A 24193-nucleotide genomic window follows, 5' to 3' on the forward strand; every position below is an offset into this window, starting at 1 on the left:
TATATATATATATATATATATCACCACTATTTCATTTATCACGTTACCTCTGTGCGATTGTAAGTCGCCCCGCGCATCCAAGAATTTCCAGGACGCCTCCGCCTTTTCCCGACGACTCACGCCGCTGCCTCCCGCGGGAACCAGTTACACGTCCTCGTCCCTCGAGCCCATTTTGAAATCGCAAGAAGCGCGTACGATACGTTGACATCACTTCCGCCGGCACGGGTGTGAACTGCGCGTCTAGTGAAATCGAGTATCTCGATCTGGTTACAATCGCTGCTCGGTCGGTAAGAGCGGTGAAATCCACGAGCCTCCTTGATGTGGTACGAATGGCGCCATGTTCAAGATCGCAATCAGCAACCTGGAATTATTTTCGCTCGTGTATTTCCGCTCTAGAGGAGAGCGTCGCGTCGGCAAAGTACACCTGCGATCTCACCTTCCGTCGCGTCATCCATCGATCTTGGGTCTGAGACGAACGGCACCCGGCGCGCCTTGCGCATCGCCTTGTCAACTGAACTTGCACTCAGTCGAAATTAGCAAACTGGATGACGACGATGATGTCATTGCCCCGAGGAGCCGAGCGGCGCGGCGCAACGCCAGCGAGCGGCCAGTGAAGCTGTCAAGATGGCCGTCACGTACATCTGATCGGAGGTGTGTGCGAAATTCGACGCCGATTCGCGATAAAACGGAGCCATGCACTACGTGTCGCTGGTACGGTGATCGCGCGGAGACAGCCGGCTCGTATCGATGCGGACCATCCTGGGCGCCGTCGATGGTTGTTCCTGTCCCCGCGGCCGCCGGCGGCTCGCAGTGAACCATGTTCAGCAAGAAGCTCCATGTAGACGTGAAGAAGTCTACCCTGAAGATCCAGGATGTCAAGAAGGACAGCGCGACGCGATTCAAGCATCTCAAAATCGTGCTAGGTGAGGACACTGCGCTTTGCCTCAGGTGACAGATAACAGCCGTTCAGTGGTGAGCACACTGAAAGAGGATGGGAAGCACACCTTTGGTAGCTGCTTACTCCCACACGCTGATGCAGACACCCTAAAGTGGAATGCGACGATCTTGTCTATGGTGGAAGTTGCCGATGCGTTCGCACCTTGTGCTCCGTTGAGAAATCTCACCGTCGTATCTTTTGACGAGTGATGTTTCAGTTTTCACTTCTTGTCTGCTCACTTTCAATTTTGCGGGGGAGTACACGATGTTATTTTTTATTATTATTAAAGAATAAAGAAGTTCGTTTGCTTTTGAGATGCAAAAAGTAGCTCACTTTGAGATGTTTCGGAAATTGAACATTTGAAATAGTTATTGATTGTAAGTAGTATCAATAATACAGCTTTATATTGATATGTTTCCAGAATCAAAGGGATAGACAACTGCAGTACAGTCAAAGACAATGCATAGATATATATTTCATTTTTTTATAGCACGTTTTTAAGATAATATATAAGCTTGCATACACACACATACACACACACATATATCTTATTATGTAAAATATACTTTATACAATATTTTTAATAATTATTTAACAGGAAAAAATACATATAATTATCTGTTATTACACATACAGGCATTAGTTATTCAAGGAAGTTATTGTAAAACAACTTAAGTTTTAATCCATATTTAAAAAGAAAAATATCTTAGCTATTACATTATCTTGCATATTGCGTCATTTGCTTATTGCTTGCCCTAGTTGAAAAGAAAAAGAATATAAATCCATGTAGTTACAGGATTGTGGTTTCCCAGTATTATGAGAGGTAGTCGGTATCTAATCACCAAACCGCATGACCACATTGACCAACCTGTGGCCTCTATCTCTGGCTAAAGTTACATTATTATTGTATGTTTCATGTATCTTAACAAACACACCTTTGACTACTAATAAGAATTGCTCCCGTTGATTTTAAATGCTATATATATTTTTATCAGTGCAATATGGTTTCAATGATAAATTAATATATAGATAAAAAAACTAAGTCTTACAAATTCTATAGATATAATATATCTGTCCTGCCTTGTGATGCTTTGCTCTCCATTCTGTATACTATAACAATTACTTCTGAAATATTAGAATATGCAATTATGCAATACTATTTTTATAATATACATTTAAGGGCAGAGAAAAAAAAGTTCTGCCATATAAGCACAAGTGTTCAAGACCAGTCGTGATGTAACAGAATTTCCACAGTTCTCTGTATAAGGCATATGTGTCACAAGAGAAAGGTTTTTCTTTATGCTTCCATCTACCTGTAATTAACGTCTGTATCGTAGCTTTGATTATAATATATTTTATATAAAACATGCGTCAATATATGTTTTTTTTTATGTTAAAGAAAATGTGGACACTGACGAGGCAAAGGGATTTTTCGAAGGCAACTTTAGTCATGTGTACTTCATCTTGTACGATTGTTTTGTATCTGCTGAGGCGAATCTTCGACAACGCGGTGAGTGGAAAAAAATAAAGCCGATACTTCTATGTAAAGCACTATAAATGAAGCTAACTGTCTTACTACTGTCTAGCTTTGAATATTTCCATGCTTACACATATCACTTGTAATTGTGTGTCATATTTAACTATGTAACATCATTGCTTTCAAAATTACAATAAATTCTTTTTATTAATGCAATATTTACACATTATATCACTTTATTATCTCTTCCATTTCTTTTCATTTCGCTGCCAGAGCTTTCCTTCCACATTGGTAAGTCACAAAATATTATATTATACTCTAGCTTGATTTTTCATTACTCTTGCTTGTTCCTAAGTAACTTCTTTTATTTATGAGTGCGTTACAAATATTATAACTTGGAAATTTCTGCAAATATCACTCTCGTGTTATTTCAATTATGAATATATTATTGCAAATTTTCCGCAACACGATTTGAGGGGGAATGATAAAGACAATTTATGTTTCCTTTATTTTTAGTGCATAAGGCACACAGGGAAGAGTTAGAACAAGTATTGCAGCTCCTGGAGAAAGTTCTGACTCTTCTTCCGGAGCTGCTCAACAGACGATGGCAATGCCATAGTCTAGCACGGATTCTGCAGAAGCTCTTACATCCTGGCAACAGTTGGAAATTACGCAGACAAGCCATAAGGTACATCGGTGTTATTGGTCAAAACGTATATATTTCTATGAAGCTATATTTACACTAACATCGTGAATGTTTCAGATACTTTATTCTGTGGTACCAAGCCCTTGGCGAAAATGCTCCCGAGCATATACATCAGATGTTCGCCAGTTTGGTGCCGGGATTCCCACCGCATCAAGCATCGCCTTACAAATGTGATCGCAAGGCGGACGGCAAGAAAGAAAAGGTCGCGAAAGCGACTAACCATGAGGAGAAGGACAAGAAGGAATTTTACGACACGCAACTCGTACTGAGCACTTTTCATGACAATGGGTCGAATCAGTGTCCTGTCAGCCAAGTTGACGGCGGGCCCATTTTACCACCCCAAAGTGGGGAAAAGCCGCTCGACAATGAGACTGTTAGGTTTTTGGAAGCATTGCTTGAATTTATGGTTACTCAGGTACACGATTTAACGTATCACTCGTTCTTTCTTAACGAAATTTCGCCTCACATGTACTTCCACTCGGTCATTCAACAATATTTATTCAATTTTGGAAAGATACAAAAATGACGATTTAATACAAGTTAAAATTTCGATTAATTTCATAAATTAAACATTCTTTATTATGCAGGTGGTAAAGATAGAATGGCGGGATAAGTCTACACGGCAACACAAAACTTTCCAATTTCTGTTGGAGCGCTTCAAGGCGACGTACCTTCGTCACATTTGTCCAGAATTCGACGACAACTTTTCTCTGTACAAGCCAAATCTGGAATTGCCTACAATGCGAAAACCGATGAATCAAAACCAGGATAACTACATGCTCTGTAAAGTCGTTCTAATCAAATGGATCGCAAGCTTCACGCACGTCGCTAGGAAGGACGGGCTTTTCGCCCATCTCTCGCAGAGGTAACGTAGCCGAAGCACTTGTTTGTCTCCGTATGCAACTTCAATGCGTCATCGAACGGTGATCCGCAGCACCACGCCGAACGAGGAGAACGCCGAGTCCGAATTGCGCCGTGTGTCGGTCACGCAAAATTCCACGGACTCGAATCTATTGTCACCGGAATCAGCCATGTCCCAGCAGGACAGCCAGAATCAAGAGGACAGCACCATCTCGGCGGTCACATTAGTCAGAGAGGTTTTGTACGGAAACAGGGACAACGTAAACTTCGTGCACGAACTGTACAGACAGGCGTTTCTTCTGGACTTCAGTCACGCCGGTGCTATACGAAAGGCCATCGCCGTTTACAAGGATTGGATTCAGATGAACGTGAGTCTCGAGGACTGTAAAATTATCTAAGCTCGTGTTCAAGTTGTTACACCTTCGAACGTTTCGCAGGAAATACCTCCGTTCATGTTGGAACCGTTGGATGGTCACAAAGATCGGGACCTGGAGGATAATCAAAGGAAGGATGGCAGTGAAACGGAGAAGAGTCCATCCGAGAGTTACCGGCAGACGAGATTGAGGAACGATTCTTACCTGGGAGCTATACACCGGGAGAATTTATTCATCAGGGCGGGCTTGCAGAATGTCCTGCAGGTGTTCATCACGCAGGCGTCGAACGTATTCTTCCTGGAGCACTCGGGACCGAATTCGTCCGCGACGTTACTCGAGGAACAAACCGACAGTTGTAAAAGGGTCTTAAACGTGTATCGATACGTTGTTATGCACTCCAGACTGGAACCAGCTACCTGGGAACAGTTGCTGAGGTACGTCGTTGATCAGCCATTTCCTCTCTCCTCCTCTCTCTTCCTCACTCTCTTTCTCTCTCTCTCTCTTTCTCTCGCGATTACCATCGTCTCGCAATAATTAAATCTCGAGTCCCTCGGGTTCTCTCAGAGTGTTGCTGCAGATCACGTCTCTTGTGCTGAGCGAGAAATCCTCTCGCCGCAAACATCAGGAAAGTATCGGCGGCAAACTGGCGCCCGCTATTTTCCAGACGCTTATCGTTACATGGATTAAAGCTAACTTAAACGTGGTTATTTCCACCCAACTGTGGGACCAGTTTCTGGAGGTGCTGACGTCGTTGACGCAGTGGGAAGAGTTAATTCGAGAATGGGCGGTGAGTACGACGAAGATCTCGCGATACACCAGGGTTGCCACAGATCTGGGAAACCGGGAAAAGTCATCGGAATTTAAATTGGTTCAGACAAAACCTGGAAAAATCAGGAAAAGACATAGAAAAGCCTAGAATTTTGAACTTTGCTCACAATCCCCTCAAATGCTCTTATTCTAAACTGTACTTATAATTTTTTAAATATTATATCTAACGTTTGTAGTCAAATACAAAACTCATGTACTTCATAAATAATTTCTTTGTTACGGCCGTGACAAGTAGAAAAATTTAAGAAATAAGACTTAAGCAGTAAGAAAAGTGATCAATCACAGTCGATTGTTTCTCGCATGTGATTGTCAATTTTATCCAGCGTTTTTATTCAACCGTTCTTTTCCGTCGTAACCGAATTCTTTTTTACGATTTTCATTTATTTTTTGTTGATCTGAATTTACATTCAGGATTATATTACATCACTAAACTTCTAATCTTGTTGCGTGTGTTTCTAATAATATAAACTACCTTTCTTGCAACCCTTGTAAAGTGGAGAACCTGGAGAAGTCATTTCAAAATTCACTTTTTGTGGCATTCCTGCACTCGGACTCACACCTGAAGTAACGACCTTTTAATGATCGTCAAGCAGAAAACCCTGGACACACTGACGAGAGTACTAGCGAGACACGTATACAATTTGGACTTGAACGACCTGCCCTTGGACAGACTGAGCGAGCAGAAGTCGAAGAAACGACGCGGGGTCGGGAGTCGCGCAGCGTCCACCGGGAGTGTGCAGCCACCTCGGACGGGTAGCGTCGACCAGGAGAACAACGTCGCGCCGAAGGAGAACGTGACAGGTAAAAAACCGATCTCCCGTTTGATCTCGTTACCTCGCAGTACCGAATCGGCAAGAAGATATTTGAACTTTCACCAGATCACCCGCTGCGCGACCTGAGGAAGGTGCGACCGCTTCCTCGCAGCGCCAGCGACAACAATCTCTACAGCGGCAAGAATCGGACGAAGTTGCAGAGGAATCGCACGCACACGATACACGGCGGCATTCCCGGTAAGTGAGCGGAGTCGAGCGCGCGATTAGCGCCCGACTCGCTCACACCCAAGTGTTACTTTGGTTCTCACTCCTCTCAGGACTACACGGCGAAATCTTTGGTAGTGCCATCTGTGTTTGCTGACAGTGTTTGCGCAATTTATTTATAACTGTCCCTTATTTTTTTCGCTTTGGCGCCGAGATCGTGGTTAAAAATAACTCTCTCTCTCTCTCTCTCACACACACACACACACACGCACACATATACACACACTCAGACATACATTAGTTTCGTATCATTCTTTTTCATGGAACCACCACGCTCGTAACATACAGCGCCCATCGTCGCTTGTTCTAATTCTCTAATTGACGCCGGCCGCGCGCGAGAACGACTTTAACCGATCGTCTCTCGCCGCCCGGTGTACATCGGTCGCATCGTGCCTGTGCTCTACTCCGGAATTAAGTGTAAACATTTTCCACACGTGCAGTACTCCCCCTATCGATAGAACAAGATATGGCGCGGTTGCTGTCAAGCGGCTCGACCTCATCGTCGTCGGCCGGCCGGAAGATGTTGCCCAGCAGACGTGCCAAATCTTTGGATAGCATTGTTGTAGTTGATAGCGAACCACCGTCGCCACGATGCCCGTCGCCGACACCCAGCAGCGGCGTCGACAGCAACAAAGATAGCCCCATACAGATAGAGAATATTGACGGTAGCAGTATCGGTATGTATCGCTTCGTCGTCAATACGATACTTTTACAACAGCGTACGAAAACGTCGTCTGACGTAGCGAGCATCTCGACGTCTCCGAAATGTCATTTACTCGTTCTACGTCCGTGATCACTTTGTAACACACATCTCATCATTTAATCGAATAATAAGTAAATGTTTTGTCTCTATTAACAATACATTGCGCTTTTATTACCGCCATCAAGGCGAGAAAGGCAAACGATACCGAGGTGTATTCAAGAATACACCCTTTTGAACGAAAGCCTCTGCTTACCGGATACTGACGGTCTCGCTCTCTCCTCTGCGCTTTTCGGGTTTATATCTCGCTCGATCGAGCGTCAAGCTTGTAACAATTTTTCTCGTGCAACATTAGAAAGTGCGAAGCTTCACCGAGCCTATCGGCGCAATTTTATAATCTACAAATGATAGATACGAGTGAATTACGCATCGCTCAGCGATGTACGTTCGGTAGTGTTTGAATATATATTTGCACATGGTGTTGACAAGTCGTGACATACATTTGGGAAGTTATTATTATTCGGCAGATACGAACGATGCATCAGAGAGGAGATCGGTTATGGCAGGCGGAGGCGTCCGTGGATGGTTGCCAGATGTGGCTGTTGTTTTATGGCGGCGTATGCTCTCGGCATTGGGGGACGTGAATAACATTCAAGACCCCACTCTGCACGGCCAAGTCATGGACTATCTCGTGCAGCTCACGCAAACGTTGATCAAGGTGAGACTCGTCGGGTCGCCGAGCGTTGACTGACATTGAAAATAGAAGACACCGTTACAAGCCTGTGCTCGTGTTTTGTGCTTTCAGATACGTTTGAATCAGGGAGTATCCGGTGATAATCAAGCAACACCTCCGGCGCCCGAGCTGATCCCACCTTTAACGGTGATCGCACCGTGGTGCTTCAAGGTATGCACAGTGAAACAATTTCCTGTCGAATTAAACACAAGGCGGGTTTATGGCGTACACATATCTAAATTGTAACGATGAAATCGTTTGCATCCGCTATTCGTTACTTATTCGTTCACTCGGTATGTGCGCAGCTTGACATGATAGAATACTTTCCGATGTTCAATCACGCATGTCTCTCACAGGCGATCCAACTTCCTGAGCAGTACGAAATCGGCAAACTGGCAGCTTACCGTTTGATATGTCTCTTAACGGTGCAACCGCTGGACATCAGTCTACCGAAGCAACATTTGACGCTCTTCTATCGCGCCGTTCACAACGGCATCGCCAGTAAGGATAGTAACGTTCTGCAGGTGCTTGTGAAGTACACAGGACCCAGATTGTTTAGCCTGAATCTGCCCGGATCGAGTCTCCTGATTCTGGACTACATACACGCTGCTAATGTGATACTCGGCAGCCACGACGTCGAGGTACGCTCATCTCTACGTTGCTTTTCTCGTCGAATTAAATAATCCGACGCTCGTACACACGCCTTCTCTGTCCTTTCCAGGCACCAAGAACAGAAGCTGTTTCTATCATCGGCTCGTTGTTATCCTTACCCGCCGCAATGTTCAAGCTACCTATGCTGCAGCCGAAAGGGCCTGACATTATAACCATGACGTGCCCGGAAGCAAAGGTAAGTCCGGTCCTACAGGTGTAGTGAACCTTTAGCTTTTTGCCTTAAGTAATAAAAAAACGAGAAGGTAGTATATAATATAAAAAAATACTGACTTTTATACCCAGGATTCTATAGTGTAAGTTGAAATTAGTGCATTTTAAATTAGACGGTTTTAGTTGAAAGTTAACCCATTTAAAATTAATTCAACTATTAAGTTCTTGACTTTTAACTGGATAACTAGTTATCACCCACAACTCTGTTAATAATAATAATATAATAATAATAATAATTTAATGGCATGATAGAATAATGTTTCGATAATACTTAGAATGTTATTATCTTGAACTTAACGCAGGAACATATCGTAACGATACTCTTGCGGAGCTGCCGCCGGGAACCAACCGGGATCGCGAGATGCGTGGCTCTCTCCAGCATCGCGATGTTCGTGTACAAAGAATTGTCCTACAAGACGCAACATCAGCGGATCCCCGAAGCTGTCAACGTTCTCCTCCTTGCGCTTCGAGTAAGTACGATTATCCCCCGGTCTTAAATGATAAATATCTTCATAAGATGTTCTTCAACACGTCTATACGAGCAAACAGCTACAGATGCACATATCCCTACAAAAGCCCGTGAAACTTGGGACATTGAATGCATGACACACACAGAAAACTACCCCTGCGATTTTTAGTTGCTTCACAGCCTGCACTCTAGAGCAGTGTTTTAAGTTGAACACTGGACGTGTCATTTGGAATGCACCGCTGTTATTCGTGAATGCGTATTTCTTTCGAAAGTGGAGGGGAGGGAAAAAAGAGACAGAGAGAGAGAGAGAGAAAGAAAGAAAGAGATCCGTTTAACGATATCTAAGGCAGGCGTAGTGCTAAGGTGAAAGTGAACTCTCTTTCATTGAGTGTTATTGACAGCGGGTGCAAGGAGCGGAGCGCCGCAGAGCTGGTTTCCATTTCCCTCTAATGGATCAGGTAGCCCTTCTTTTTTTTTTTGCCTTAGTGTCACTGTGTCAGCTCTTTATCATGTGGTGTTGACAGTTTCGGACTGATACCTGCATTCTATGAGGATAATCATAGACTCCGCATGTCCCCACTGTTCGTGCTATGTATATATGTGCGAGATAATAAATGGTTCCAGTCCGCGATGGTGTTGTGGCCTTCCATATACGTCATCCCCGTGCACCTGCTAATGAGCGAATTTCCCATATGTTATTATTAACTCAATGTTGACGAGAATACACGGAAGTTAATCTCTATGCTCTCATCGGTGGTCGACCGGTGCTCAACGATTACATATCGATCTTTGTTTTCCAGGCCTCGCATGCCACGGTGGCGCAGGTCGCGTGTGACTCGCTTTTACTTCTCTGCGATAAGGCGGACGTGCTGCTAGAATTGTATCCCAACGTGCCATCTAAAATAATACAGGTACGAAGCGACATACAGGGTGTACGAATTTTGAGTCGGAGCTCGGGTGAACGAGGGCACCTTTTCATGTTGACGCTCGACGCTCGTTTTTCGCGTCCACATAAATCGCGAGATCAAAGCTGCTGGATAGTGAGAAACGCATGAAAAAAGGAGCGTCGGACTTCAGACGAATTAACTCTCAACTAAAATTGACACTTTTTATACGCGTTCCTTGAGAGATTGAAGTGTTAATTTTAATTTCTATTTTTAGTATCTCCTAAATTAAAAATAAGATTTTCATAGAAAACTATCATGATATTAAAGACTAATATGCAGACATACACAAATTTTAGAATTATTGACCATTTTGTTTTGAAAATCTAGCGGAAAGTTTATAAGTAATACTTGAGATATGTATGTATATATGTATTAGATGCGCAAATTAATTCGGTGCTTTTACCTTGAATCAATCATAATTTCAAATTCAAATATCTCCCCGCTATTTGGTAGATTTTGAAGCGCTAATCTGAAAACGCGCAATTTAAAATGGGAACAACAAATAGTACGAACTCCCACCTTATTAGGCATCACTTACATCTAACGCCATCTGTGCTTATCCCCGGATGTGACTGAACAAGTGGCGCTGAAAACTCCGTTCGATTTTTATAAGAGCGGAGTTTGCATCCCCTGGTCTCAAACGCTGGCGTCAAATTAAAACTACGTGGCCACGCTCAACGAGCATTTCATGAAAATTGGCACCATAATGGGATCTTTGTTGCTTGATGTTTAGGTCCTGTCGGATACACTCGGGCGAATGACCTCGCGAGAGAGACGCGGGCCCTTGACAGTGTCGATGTTGTTCTGCTTGGGCGAGTGGGCCATGCACTTAGGACCGACGGTCTTACTCCGAGTGTTCCAGGGGAAGCCTCTCCTAATGACGTTATTTACAGTTGGTATCCCATCTTTCACGTGACGTAATCTTCCCCCGACAGTTCTCTGAACCGTTCCCGCTTTCTCGTTGCACAGGTGTTGAACAACATAGTGCAGAATAAAATTGGCAAGGAGTCTTCCAAATCGGCTAAGAACGGTCAGGATGACGGTAGCGACTTTGAGTTCGACATCACGTTGGATAATCTGGCGGACGAGCCCTCCTCGAAGTCGCCCCACAAAGGGAATATCCAGTCCGTGCAGTTGGCGGCGAAAATGGTAGGCTGGTCTGATTCTACGTGCGTACGTGTGTACGTGCACGGTAATCTGAACGATATATTTGCCCCGAACCCAGGTGATGATGCATTTAATCAACCACCTGGGACATTTCCCGATGGGTATCGGAGCGGCGCGTCTCTCATCGCTAGTCGTCGAGCTGGACGACGTCCCCGGCATCGACGGGGACGAGCTGTCGTCCGCAGTTTTTCAAGCACCTAATATACAGCTGCTGATGCTCTCTAATTCGATCATAATGTCGCTGGTGGAGTTAGCGGCACTGGATGCACCTGGCGGCGGCGTCACCGCCGGCTTAACTACGGCTCCTTCTTTGGTTCGGGTTCTGCTGAGAGATCTTGCTGGGAAAGCCTCCTGGGACAGTTCAATACTATACAGCCAACCCTTCGTCGACGATGATCTACCGCTGCCATTTGCGAAGCCCAGTAATGATAATTAGTTGATGATAGTTAATGCGATAATTACGATATTGCGATTATTAACATCTTGACTGGAAACGTAATACTGCGTTTTGACATTCCTGCTGGTAGTTTGATATTTCTAGAATTGAATGTTCAAAGCTTTTCGAGTTAATTGATGATAGTTATTTATTTACCGACAATTAATTATTTATTTATTTAACTACGTCGTTCTTTTTCACACATCGCGATAATAGTTAATATAGATTAAGACTACGATATTCATAGTTTTATCATCTTAAGTTTATATTAGATATATTTAAATGCTTCATAGCTAATAAAATGAGCTGAACAGCATCTGAAGATGATCTTAAGGCGATCTTAGATATAAGATCTGACTATGAATATCGCTCTACGATGAGCCTTTATTATTCGTTTCAGTCGACTGGAGCGCGAAACTGCACACGGACGACTTGAACAGTGTCATCACACCTCACAACTGCACACCCAGGCACACAATACGACATCGCGAGCCCCACATATTGCCGACCTTCGCAAACGCTGCAAGTGACATGGACAACTTGGACGATGTAAGTTACGGCGTTACGGCTGCAGATAGATATATCGTAGCTTGTGATTGCGCGTTGTCACTGAGGGATTGTGTGTCTCCAGCTTCTTCAGTACATAGGGCATACCAGTCCAGAGGTTCTGACTAATCCGGAAGTCGCCCTCAACGCACCCGCTAACCCGCCTCAGGGACATTATCTGGAAAGCGAGACTATCGCGACGATTCTGAGTCAAAGAAACGCCGAGCAAGAACACGTCAACAATTGGAATCAACACATCAGGTTGCGTTTCTCATGTTTGGGACACACTTTGCAATCTTGCATTAAGGAGGTTCTGGCGCTAAGTGTTTCCGATGACACCTCAAGGGGGTCTCTCATAAATTTATCTTTTATTAAACAAAATTCCTTTCCTACGTATTTACTTAATCAACGAAATAATAAGTGTTAATTTGAAACGTAGCCGAGGTAAATGTATGTTACAAATATGAAATATTATTTCTTTTTTTTCTTTTTCTATTAATGCTATATTTATGCATCGCTTGACCTAATAGAGACGCACAGGTGATAGAAAGAAGCGTATAAGTGCTTAAATATATGCTTATACGCATGTACCTTGAATATTATCGTAAGTTATAAACTTTCCATCGCTCTACTTTCAGAACTTCTGAAACTTGACTGTAATATCTGTACGTATTAGTCTTTAATTTTTCAAACTTCCATCTTACACACAAATATGTACAATTCATATTAATTAGGTGTTTTATGAGATTTCTATGCTTGTGTAAGTACATAATTAACTATCTCGGGAGTAATACAGTGAGGATGATTGCAGTTTCGGTAACGCATTAGTTAGTCCGATTAACTTTCGCATCGTGTACGTATTGCAGGTTTATCTCATGCTTGGTGAAACGCTAGAAATCTCCTGAACATCGTTCGCCACGTTGTCGAGATTCGACGTTCAATCTTACCTCGGTTTCAGTATGTGCGCGTCAGCAATCAGCCCGCCGTCGTGCCGTCCGCCCCCGGCGCCGTTCCACCACTGCCGCCTTCTGTTTTCGCATCTCGGCTTGTCCGGCTGGGAGCAGCGTAGGAAATTACATTTGCTGGCGAAGAACGAGAAGCTGCTGCGCGAACTGCGCAACCTCGACAGCCAGCGGTCCAGGGAGACCCACAAGATAGCGGTGATCTACGTCAGCCAAGGTCAGGAAGACAAGAACTCCATACTAAGCAACGTCACTGCCAGTAAGGAGTACGAGAGCTTCATCGCGAGGCTCGCTTGGGAAGTGGAGCTGGAATCGCACACGGGTTTCCTTGGCGGCCTGGTGCCCGGGAAGGCGTCCGGCGTTACCGCGCCGTATTACGCCACGTCCTTCACCGAGATCCTCTTCCACGTCGCCACGAGGATGCCGTCGGACAGTCCCGAGAGTTTACTGCAAAAGGTACAATTCAATTACAGTCTTTCACGGCGTTCGCGCGACGTTCCCTCGGCGGGGGAGTTCTTCACGAAGCGCCTCGATTTCAGACGCGACATCTTGGCAACGATGAAATTCACATCGTCTGGTCGGAGCATTGGCGGGACTACCGCAGGGACATCATACCGACGGAGTTCTGCGACGTCCTGATAGTCATTTATCCGCTGCAAAACAAATTGTACCGGATACAGATCTCGCGGAAGTCGGAAATCCCGTTCTTCGGGCCGCTGTTCGACGAGTGCATCGTGGAGGACAAGGTGCTGCCGGGCCTGGTGAGAACCACCGCGTTAGCCGCGAGCAGAGCGAAGAGGTCCACGCTCACGTTGTATCAGCATTAGTGAGTAATCTGTTTACACAGTTTACATTGCGGAAGGTTAAGGCTGGATAAGTATAGTCGGCTTTTATTTGAGCGTATTTTAGACATACTTTTTCTCGCCAAGATGCGGCGAATAAGCGGGAGCCTTAACATTGCAAATATCAATTTCAGCTATGAGGAGAGGGCCCGATCCATAGACACTGTTATGAGAAATCACAAAGAAGCCACGACGTTCGAGGAGTTCACCGCTAATGTGTATTCACCGGTGCAACCGCCGAGCCCGTTCAGCGGGGCCTCGTCTGTTTCCGGTGGGTGAATTTGAACTTGACAAATTGAAATACCGTGAACTTGGCCAATCCTGCTTCCATATCCGGATGGAAGCGAGTGCCTTTTTAATTAAAAAGATTGTAAGGCTTAGTGTCATTTCCAGTGGCGCATCAAAGGAGCCACTCATAAATTTAATATTTTTTCGAGCAAATTACGTTTCTATAGGTTTATTCCGTTGCCTAAATAATAAATGTTGATTCGTAACAAAATTAACCCTTTGCACTCGAAGTTTTTTTTTCCATTCATATTACCAGCAACTCGAAGCAATTTCAGTGGAAAGTTCATATTCACATATAAGTAAATGATATGCGCGTTAAAAGAAAAGTCATTGTATGTTATTGTTTTTTTAATTTTGCTAATTTGTTAATAGTTGTTAACAGTTTGTTTTAAGTTTGAAGACAAATTTTAAACGGTTCCGCTCCGGAGCCCTCGAGTGCAAAGGGTTAAACATACACACACAATATTACACACAATGTAAGGCCGTTTGCGAAAGTTTATCGTCATCACCAACATGTGTGTATCGCACTGTGTCAGGATCTACAACAAGCGTGCAATCCACAGCATCGTCGAACCTCGCGGCGGCTCTTATAGATTCGCACCAGGGACGCTCCGGTCTGCGCAGCGTTTCGACAGCGAGCAGTGACAACCGTGCGAATAGAGGTGACTAATTCAGTCCACTAACCCCCACCCACCTTATAACACCACCGAACAAGGTAGTATTATTAGTTATTTATTATTTCCGTGCTGTTCTTCCAGCGTCTTATCTGACATTGTATCCTACGTCTCTTTATCTGTCTGTTGAGTAGACCTTAACCAACCGTCTCTGATTGCGATTCGGTGAACACGGTTCGTGAAACGTCTGCAAGAACTCGCAGATGAATGTGCTCTCGCGCGCGTGCGCAGAAGTGAATACTCCTCTTAAAGGAAATAAAAGAGGGAAAAGGGAAAATCACTAGTATACTGCGATTCTTCAACTTTTATATGTTGTTACACTCTGCGTGTGTGTGATAACAGTAACGTAAGATGCGAGATCGCAGGATATATAATACGGACACGGCGATCTACTCTCTCTCAAATCACTTTTCTTCCTTTTTTTTTTGTTTCTTTAACATTTCTATGTCTCTTAATTAACTTTTTGTTTGGCAGTCTTGCAAAATATATTCAGAGGTAATCTTTCCACTCTACGAGCACTATAAAGATAGCATGTCTTGATAATTCATTTTCCTCCCCTTACGTTTATTATATGTGTCTTATGCGTATGCTGTTCTTTCAATATCGCTTTGCAGAGGAACCTCCAGACGGGGAATGCCGATGCATACCCCGATGAAAATATATTTATATTTTATATTTTTGCCGAAAGCGTAGTGAAAATCTCTCTTAGTCGACCCAATTTTACTACTATCTCATCAATGTTTCAGTAAAAAAATTACCTTAATTGATGTTCCATCAATTTCTCCTTAAAAAGTCGCGCAGTTTTCAGTAATTTTCAGTTTAAGATTTTATGATATTTGATATTTAAGATTTTTTTTATTACTTTTCAAAAATATACTTCAACTTACCCTGTATTTCACGGTATTACATTATATTTCATAAGGAAAATTATGACCCATTTTTACATGCATTCAATAATTTTTCAATAACTTTCATTTCACTTTTCATCGATTTCATAATATTTTCAGCAAAATATTTCCATCGGGGTAGCCGCTGATATTCCCTTCGACCGCACGCTTACTTCTCTTGTCGATGTGTCTCCGCCTTTCTCACACTCGAGCATCTATTTTCTAGCCGACGACTTCTGCGTGGCTTTTTGATCAGCGATCTCACGAAATCACGGTACGGTGTAATGGTGTTTTCGCAATTGTTTCCAGTTTCTGACGGAAGCAGGGTGTGGTTTAGCAATGACACCCCCGAGAGTACCACTCTTCACGGCATTTCACCGAGACCCGTAAAAAAAATGTCCTTTAAAACTGGACCGAAACAGAGAGCTAACACGCAACCCACTCCTCCGGATAGTCCGAGATACAAATGAAAGGTTTCCTATTCCGTGCCGGGAAAACGCTCCGCACAACTGCTTGTGAATGGACTCACCGTGCGTTGTACTTTAAAGGCATTATCCGGGCGAGAGTTGTAGGCGAAACTACCGATGACGACTAGAGTACTCTATTCGTCGCGCGAATTAAGGATGTCGACGCGGTGCGGTTGATACTTTTGCCAACCGATAGATTTCATTCACAGTGGGGATTGAATATCTGATCGTAATCTTAGCGTTTTCTGTTCTCCGTCCTTAGATTTAATTTTTATATTACATGTACAGATCGTTGTTTATTTGTCGCAACGTGAATATTAATTTATTGCAAGGTGAATATACGATATAAATTCGTGAAACCATAGGTTACAGAATCATGGTGCATAAACTTCTCATAGAAGGGTTATCGGTGTCGAGAGAGAGAGAGAGAGAGAGAGAGAGAGAGAGAGAGAGAGAGAGAGAGATAGCTATTTACATTGTACAGCACTTTCTTAAAATTGTTTTATCGTAGTATTTATAGTATCAATAGTTTAAAAAAAATCATTATTCTGGACTAAAATTTCTATCTTAAATTATATATTGAAAGTAGCACATAGAAATATACTAACATCGTCAGAATGCTCCGCAGTACTACTGTATGGCCTTGTAACTGTTTTATTTGTCACAGTATATAGACATAGAGTAACTACTATTTTATTATTAATTGGCAGAAGATTAGTGCGGGAGAATTTACAATTAAATGTTATAGAGCTTGTTAGCTTGTATATTGAAGTCATGTCTCAGGCGTGGGACTAAGGTGAATTCGATAATTGCGTTAGCCTGATTTGAAGCGAGAAAATAGTGATTAGAATCGCAATTTAAATGGAGTCAGTGATCTACGGACACTTTCAGAAATAAAAAAAAGAAAAATACTTAAGTTGCACATTCCACGCGCGTACATCATCTTGTTCTTAATTTACATTTTATTTGTACTATTAATGAACTATCGAACCATTCCATTCGAATGTTATATTCGTAATTTTCGACAAAGGTGTCCATTCTTTTCTTTTTTTACTTTTTAATTTTTATTTTATTTTATTTTATTTTTTATTTTTTTTTCATTTGAATGTTTTGCAACGTGTCAATACAAAAACTTTTTCATTTTATTCGAGATAATTTAAAGAGATCGCAAACGGAATCGCCGAAGTGTTTTGTTTCCATACCAAAGTCGAAGGTGCTTAATGTTTTATAATATGGGCGAATTAAATATTTCGAATGAAACCACCAGAGGTGATTATCAAAGATTTAGTAAGTACCGGGAAGAACGAAAACACGGAAGGGAAAGGGGAAATTTGAAAGTAAATTTATTCCACACGTTGAGTAAGCAGTAAGTGGCTATTTACTTTATACAAATCATCCTAATGCAGTGATAATAATCAAAGTATTAATGTTATATCTAATATATTAACGAACGGCGGACTATAACACAGGATTAACATCGTGGTAACGACCGATACGGTATTCGAGATGAGATTTTTCTAGAGGTATACACTTGGCGCGATGATGAAACTCTGTGTATAATTAGAGTTTTTTGACCATTTTGAAGACTACCATGGAACACATTCAAAAGTGTAGGTATTAGCAACGAAGATGTAGTTTAATAATGATTACTGATGCGCAGATCATGGCCAAAGCAGCATTATTTTTTCACTAATTTATAATGAGGTAGAACAGTGAGAAGCAGTGTATGTATTGTATATAAATTGTTAAGCATACGAAGCGCGGCTCCGAGAAGTCATTTAAGATTATTCCGAATGTATGTCACGTTACATCGTCAGTAATATTACGTATTAGTTGAAACCGTACATACATACGCACACATACACACAGCAGCATATACGCATCGTACACATACATGCACGCACACACACATACACACACACACACACACAGCATATAACAAAAGTTCATTTATTATTATAACATGCAAGAATGCTTTTACTGATCGTATTTAAACGTTGTACTTAACCGAATACTTTTATTAGTATCGCTACCGCTATTACGCTATTATTTAACGTTCTGAAGTACGAATTGTTCTTTAATACTAGAACATTGTCGAAATACCTTTTTATATTGCGTTTAGTTTTGGTAGAGCCAGAGATTAGCGGATGCATAAGAGTAGTAAGGGACAAAGAAATTACGAGAATTTTTGTTTTTGCCGAGAGGAGAGAGCGAACTGGGATATGATCCTTTTCTCTTTGTCTTTTTTTTGTTTCCTTATCAAAAAGGGAAGAGTATTCGATAGAATAAGAGAAACCTAAAATAGTAGAATACTCGAACCTCAGAATTTAAATTCCTTTCTTCTTTTTTTTTTTGTACACAAGAATAAAGTCGTACTATATCTATCTGTGTGTAAAGATATTGCAAACATTTACATATATTGATATTTATGCGGAATAACCATGTAATAATCTTACGGCATTTCTCCATTTACAATGAAGTTAATTATTTCTGAGAGAATTAAAGCTAAGGCGTATATTTAAAATGTCGTCTTGCTATGCAGCGATTTCTGTAATTCTGTATTAAATATAAAACACAGAAGAAGAATCAATATACTAATATATATATTTATTATTTTCTACAGAAAGCTGCGAAGCACCTTTAAATGTATATTTATCCGATTATCTTTCTATCTATGTAATAATCACGTAATGTATAATAACTTCGTTGATACGCTCCGTTTTTTGAAGAGAGCAATTATATATTTTATTCGATAATTGTATAATTCAACACACGAGAAATGCAAGGATCCGTGGGAGGATTTGAGTTTTTGCGTCAGACAGTTACGTGTGTATGGCAGTAATATGTTCATACAAATATTCTCGACACGGAATATCGACGATTCGTTCTTGCACAAATTCCACCACATAATTAACTATTCCAACTTTAACGACTTTATACGCGGTACAGCAATCAGTCGCGTTGGCTTCGATATCTGTACAGCGTTCTCAAAGGTGTTCAAGAAAATATTATTCTTCTGCCACAGAAATTTGTTGTCCAAAGATATCTCTCTCTGCTATTAACATTAATTGTACACACATCTCTGTAATGGACTGTACATTTTACTGCACAATAAAATTGTGATGAATTACGGCGAAAGTAACAACATTTACTTTCATCTCCTTCGATTTTATATCAACGTCCTTCGACATTCTCCGATTCCCACACGCATATACAAGTTTAAACGCCGATTCGGCGGCATTTTGAGTGGGGGATTTTCAATGGGAAAGATGCTTTTCTTCTCTCTCGATGGATCCGCCGACAGTTCATCGGAGAGGAGACACGAGCATATGAAAATATTTTGGTTCTACCGAGGAGGCGAACCCGGCAACCTCTAAGTATAGAACAGATCTAGTATAATAGACGCTGTCTGCTTGACACCACGCACGTGCTTACATTTAATTTCATTACGGGATATGTAATTAGGAAATAAATTAAGGAATAAGAAGTAAGACAATTTTAAACTTTATGGCTCGGTCTTACAACGTTGACGACTTTTATGTTGTTCGTATTACACGCCTTACTGATGCTTTCATCACGCATGCGCAAACCTAAGACAAGGTTAGCTTCGTTGTTAACCTCCAAGGGAAGCGTCACAGGAATTGTTATATCTTGTAAAAATTATTAAAGGATATCTGTTTAATTTATCGAAAGACCACGTGTCATTTCTATAATGTTAGAACGTAAAGATGACGAAGGGAACTTATATGTATTCGTAAGTGTAATATATAAAAATTATTCACGCGCATATGTAAAGTTAGCAAAGCTGTAACATACATAGTATTATAACTTCTATTAATTAGAATGAAGAGGATTTGCCATACGAAGAAGAAATTCTACGAAACCCATACTCTGTGAAACATTGGCAACGTTACATTGATCATCTGAAAAATGCAAAAAGTAAGAATTTAAACGTGGTCTATGAACGAGCATTGAAGGAACTTCCAGGCAGGTAAAACAATTTTCTTCTACGTATTTTTATAAATTCTTATAATTCTTATATACATGCAACAGTTTTTAAGAATTACATGTTTTTTTAATGCAGTTACAAGCTGTGGTACAATTATCTTCGACAACGTGTGAGTCAGTTAAAGGGTCGGTGCATAACGGATCCATTGTACGAAGATGTTAATAATGCATTTGAACGTGCTTTGGTGTTTATGCATAAAATGCCACGTATATGGATGGACTACTGTACATTGATGACCGAACAATGCTACATAACACGAACACGCCAAGTATTTGATCGTTCACTCAGAGCACTTCCTATCACACAGCATCACCGTATATGGCCGTTGTATATTAATTTCTTAAAGAAACACAATGTCTATGAGACTGCAGTCCGAGTTTTTAGGAGATACTTAAAGGTAATAACTTATTTCTAATTCTTCATTTATGTTAGTATTGCTTGTTACTGTACTGCTTTTCATTTTCCTTCTTACATTCGTAATCAATATGAAAATAAATATTTAAAAGAATTCACCCTAAAGAAAATTTCTTTATACATATTTTATCCTATTTTTGTGTTACATATATGTAGTTGGCTCCAGAGGATACAGAAGAATATATAGAATATCTGATATCTATTAAAAGACTTGACGAGGGTGCTGTAAAACTCGCACAGATTGTCAACCAGGATGACTTTGTGTCGAAGCATGGAAAATCGAATCATCAATTATGGAATGAATTATGTGACTTAATATCTAAAAATCCTTCCAAAATAAAGTCCCTTAATGTAGATGCGATTATCAGAGGTGGTTTAAGACGTTACACGGATCAGCTGGGACCTTTGTGGAATTCACTAGCAGATTACTATGTTCGAAGTGGTCTTTTCGAGAGGGTATCACCAGCTTTATATTTTTATTTAATTAATGCTTTCTATTTTATAATGTAAGTTATCAAAATGACACACATATATATATATATAACGTTTTTTTCTAGGCAAGAGATATTTATGAAGAAGCTATACAGACTGTAACTACTGTTAGAGATTTCACGCAAGTTTTTGATGCTTATGCACAGTTTGAGGAACTTAGTCTTAAAAAGCTCATAGAAGAAGCTGCGACGAATCCTACCGAAGATGGTATGCTAATATAATACATATAAGATTTTACATACCAATATAATTTTGCCTTATTAAAAGTGACGCATTATTCTTTAATTACACGTTTCGACACTAGATGATATAGAATTAGAATTGAGATTGGCGCGGCTGGAACATCTCATGGAAAGAAGATTATTGTTACTTAATTCCGTATTATTGCGACAAAACCCACACAATGTAGCAGAATGGCATAAGAGAATTAAGCTTTATGAAGGACAACCACATGAGGTAAAAAGATATTAGGAATTTATACGTGAATCTGTGATCATTGTTAATTAATACTTTTTCCTCTTGTAGATAATTAATACATACACAGAAGCAGTACAGACAGTGCAACCACAGCTGGCAGTCGGTAAATTACATACATTGTGGGTCGCTTTTGGCAAATTTTATGAGGAAAACGGTCAAATAGCAGATGCTAGAGTAGTATTTGAGAAGGCAACTCATGTTCCATACACCAAAGTGGACGATCTTGCCTCGGTATGGTGCGAATGGGCAGAAATGGAAATTAGACATGGGTAAGTTGATTTACAACGTAGAAGCCAAATGTTACTATATAAGTAAAAAAACGAGGTAATTTAATATATAAATAAAATATCTCGATAATAATATCTCTAAATGTTCTCTATCGTCTCATGGAAGAAACTGTAAGGAAGCTTTAAAGCTCATGCATCGTGCTACTACAATGCCAGCTAGGAAGGTGGCTTATCATGATGAAACAGAGACGGTGCAAATGAGATTGTACAAATCCTTAAAAGTGTGGTCTATGTATGCAGACTTGGAAGAAAGTTTTGGAACATTTAAGGTAAGGTGTATCATTGCACTTTCTTCACTTATGTAGTTTATATTGCATTTCTCAGTGCCTTCAATTTCATATGTATTTATCATGACAGACCTGCAAAGCAGTATATGACAAAATAATCGATCTGAAAATCGCAACTCCTCAAATTATTATTAACTACGGACTGTTCCTGGAGGAAAATAATTATTTTGAAGAAGCATTTAGGGTATGTATGTGTGTAGGTGGAATATTTTTCATTGATTATATTCACATCTGTCAACCCTGTCAATAGAGTATTATACGAAATCCATTTTCAGGCATACGAGAAAGGAATTGCATTGTTCAAATGGCCTAATGTTTATGACATTTGGAATACGTACCTCACGAAATTTTTAAAACGTTACGGCGGTACAAAATTAGAACGTACCAGGGATCTATTTGAACAATGTTTAGAACATTGCCCACCGAAGTACGCCAAAGGTACAACTTATTATACATATTATCTCATATAAATGCAACAAGAAAATAACTAAATTCTACGTATTGCAGCTCTGTATCTGTTATATGCAAAGTTGGAAGAAGAACATGGCTTAGCGAGACATGCTATGTCTGTATACGAGCGGGCAACAAATGCTGTTCTTCCGGAGGAAAGATTTGATGTAATATTATATTTTTCTCTTGCTGCAAATACTTTATACGATAATTTTAGAATAGCAAATTTTCCTAAAAACAGTACTCATATTTATATATGCTTTAATTATAAAATTATAAAATATTAATTAATTATAAAATATAAGATACACTTGATATTTATATGATTTCCCGAATGGATTCGAGACTTTAGGAGATCTAAAAATCAATTTCTCAATTTTCAGATGTTCAATATATATATAAAGAAAGCAGCGGACATTTATGGGGTACCAAAAACTCGTCAAATATACGAGAAAGCCATAGAAGTTTTAAATGATGAAAATACTAGGGAAATGTGTTTGAGATTCGCGGAAATGGAGACGAAATTAGGAGAAGTGGATAGAGCAAGAGGGATATATGCATATTGTAGTCAAATATGCGATCCAAGGGTAAAATATCGTGTTTATAATATATCCTGTAATTCATACCTTGCACTATGATATATATATACTCACTTGTACGTTGAATTAATTTTAGGTTACATCGAACTTCTGGCAAGTTTGGAAGGAATTTGAAGTTAGGCATGGGAACGAGGACACAATGCGCGAGATGCTTCGAATTAAGCGTAGTGTGCAGGCTATGTACAATACTCAAGTGAATATGATGTCTGCGCAAATGTTGAACAATGCATCCAGTCAAGTATCGGATGTCCCAGTTGATGCTATGCGCTTGCTAGACAGTAAAATTCCGTCGAATGCAGGTAATCGAAATTAACGCTAACTCTCTTCTGCTTCATATGAATGTGAATTTTTTTCTTTAAAAAAAAAAGAGGAATCTTATTACGTTTTATCTTAAAAATATCTTAAATTACAGATAATGCAAGCAGTTCTAAGGGAAGTATCAAGTTTGTGCGCGGTGTGACAGAGAAGGACGGTAAACCAGAGTCTCACGTAAATAATCCGGACGAGATCGATATTGACATGGACGACGAAGATGAAAATGATGCAGAAGTAGACGAAGGTAGTAATATATTTATAAAGAAATTAAAATGTTAAATTTTATTATCATTTTTCTGAATTAAAATTTTTTTTAATATAAAAAGAACAAAAGTAGGCAATATTTTATTACTTGCACCTCTGAATCTCAATTTTAATTCCGACTCCATATTCAATCAACAGTTTAACACTGGAATTTAACACCTCACATGTTTCGAGTATACGTTTTAATATAATGCCTTGTTTATTTTTAGACATACCAATTGAGAAACAAACTGTACCATCACAAGTATTTGGTAGTTTAAAAGCAGCCGAAGTTGAAGACGATTGAAAACTTCATATAGGATGGATAACATTAATAAAATTGTACAAAATGTGTGTAGCAACTATATATAATGTCTATAATAAATCTTATACATAAAAT

The 24193-nt window shown here is 40.5% G+C and overlaps 2 protein-coding genes across 7 annotated transcripts; both read left to right on the top strand.

The window, feature by feature from the left end:
* Nucleotides 1–481: 481 nt before the first annotated feature.
* LOC106741453 (probable Rho GTPase-activating protein CG5521) lies at nt 482–19350 on the top strand. Of its 6 annotated transcripts, none has more exons than XM_014613513.1 (28): nt 482–923; nt 2337–2447; nt 2688–2705; nt 2931–3102; nt 3178–3535; nt 3708–3985; nt 4055–4349; nt 4419–4789; nt 4920–5142; nt 5777–5984; nt 6062–6193; nt 6661–6897; nt 7448–7638; nt 7726–7824; nt 8010–8294; nt 8375–8500; nt 8838–9005; nt 9805–9915; nt 10685–10843; nt 10921–11100; nt 11177–11540; nt 11955–12103; nt 12186–12361; nt 13059–13518; nt 13602–13888; nt 14039–14175; nt 14729–14907; nt 15874–16152. In XM_014613513.1, exons 1-27 carry the CDS (start codon nt 818–820, stop codon nt 14860–14862), a joined length of 5535 nt encoding a protein of 1844 aa, XP_014468999.1. In that variant the 5' UTR covers nt 482–817; the 3' UTR covers nt 14863–14907; nt 15874–16152. The 6 variants fall into 6 exon arrangements, with proteins under 6 accessions (XP_014468999.1, XP_014468997.1, XP_014468996.1 ...); XM_014613511.1 differs by having other exon boundaries at nt 16063–16148; XM_014613510.1 differs by lacking the exon at nt 15874–16152 and adding an exon at nt 15001–15690.
* Nucleotides 19351–19836: 486 nt separating this feature from the next.
* Nucleotides 19837–24191, top strand: LOC106741467 (pre-mRNA-splicing factor SYF1). Its single transcript, XM_014613537.1, has 15 exons — nt 19837–19974; nt 20063–20211; nt 20305–20626; nt 20800–21099; nt 21201–21342; nt 21440–21591; nt 21661–21881; nt 22006–22168; nt 22257–22370; nt 22462–22624; nt 22694–22803; nt 23020–23223; nt 23312–23534; nt 23648–23794; nt 24024–24191. Exons 1-15 carry the CDS (start codon nt 19933–19935, stop codon nt 24098–24100), a joined length of 2529 nt encoding a protein of 842 aa, XP_014469023.1. The 5' UTR covers nt 19837–19932; the 3' UTR covers nt 24101–24191.
* Nucleotides 24192–24193: the final 2 nt, after the last annotated feature.

The sequence above is a fragment of the Dinoponera quadriceps genome, unplaced genomic scaffold (assembly GCF_001313825.1).
Source record: "Dinoponera quadriceps isolate SergipeBrazil2010 unplaced genomic scaffold, ASM131382v1 scaffold405, whole genome shotgun sequence".
In the NCBI taxonomy this organism is placed as follows: Eukaryota; Metazoa; Arthropoda; class Insecta; order Hymenoptera; family Formicidae; genus Dinoponera; species Dinoponera quadriceps.

Bases quoted from the DNA above. Each gene is read 5' to 3' on its own strand.
- LOC106741467 (XM_014613537.1), top strand. From the start codon at position 19,933: ATGTTAGAACGTAAAGATGACGAAGGGAACTTATATGTATTC. The intron at 22,169-22,256 runs GTAAGGTGTATC...TTATCATGACAG, and splicing joins AAAGTTTTGGAACATTTAAG to ACCTGCAAAGCAGTATATGA. The intron at 22,371-22,461 runs GTATGTATGTGT...ATCCATTTTCAG, and splicing joins ATTTTGAAGAAGCATTTAGG to GCATACGAGAAAGGAATTGC.
- LOC106741453 (XM_014613508.1), top strand. From the start codon at position 818: ATGTTCAGCAAGAAGCTCCATGTAGACGTGAAGAAGTCTACCCTGAAG. The intron at 3,536-3,707 runs GTACACGATTTA...TTTATTATGCAG, and splicing joins TTGAATTTATGGTTACTCAG to GTGGTAAAGATAGAATGGCG. The intron at 4,790-4,919 runs GTACGTCGTTGA...GGGTTCTCTCAG, and splicing joins ACCTGGGAACAGTTGCTGAG to AGTGTTGCTGCAGATCACGT.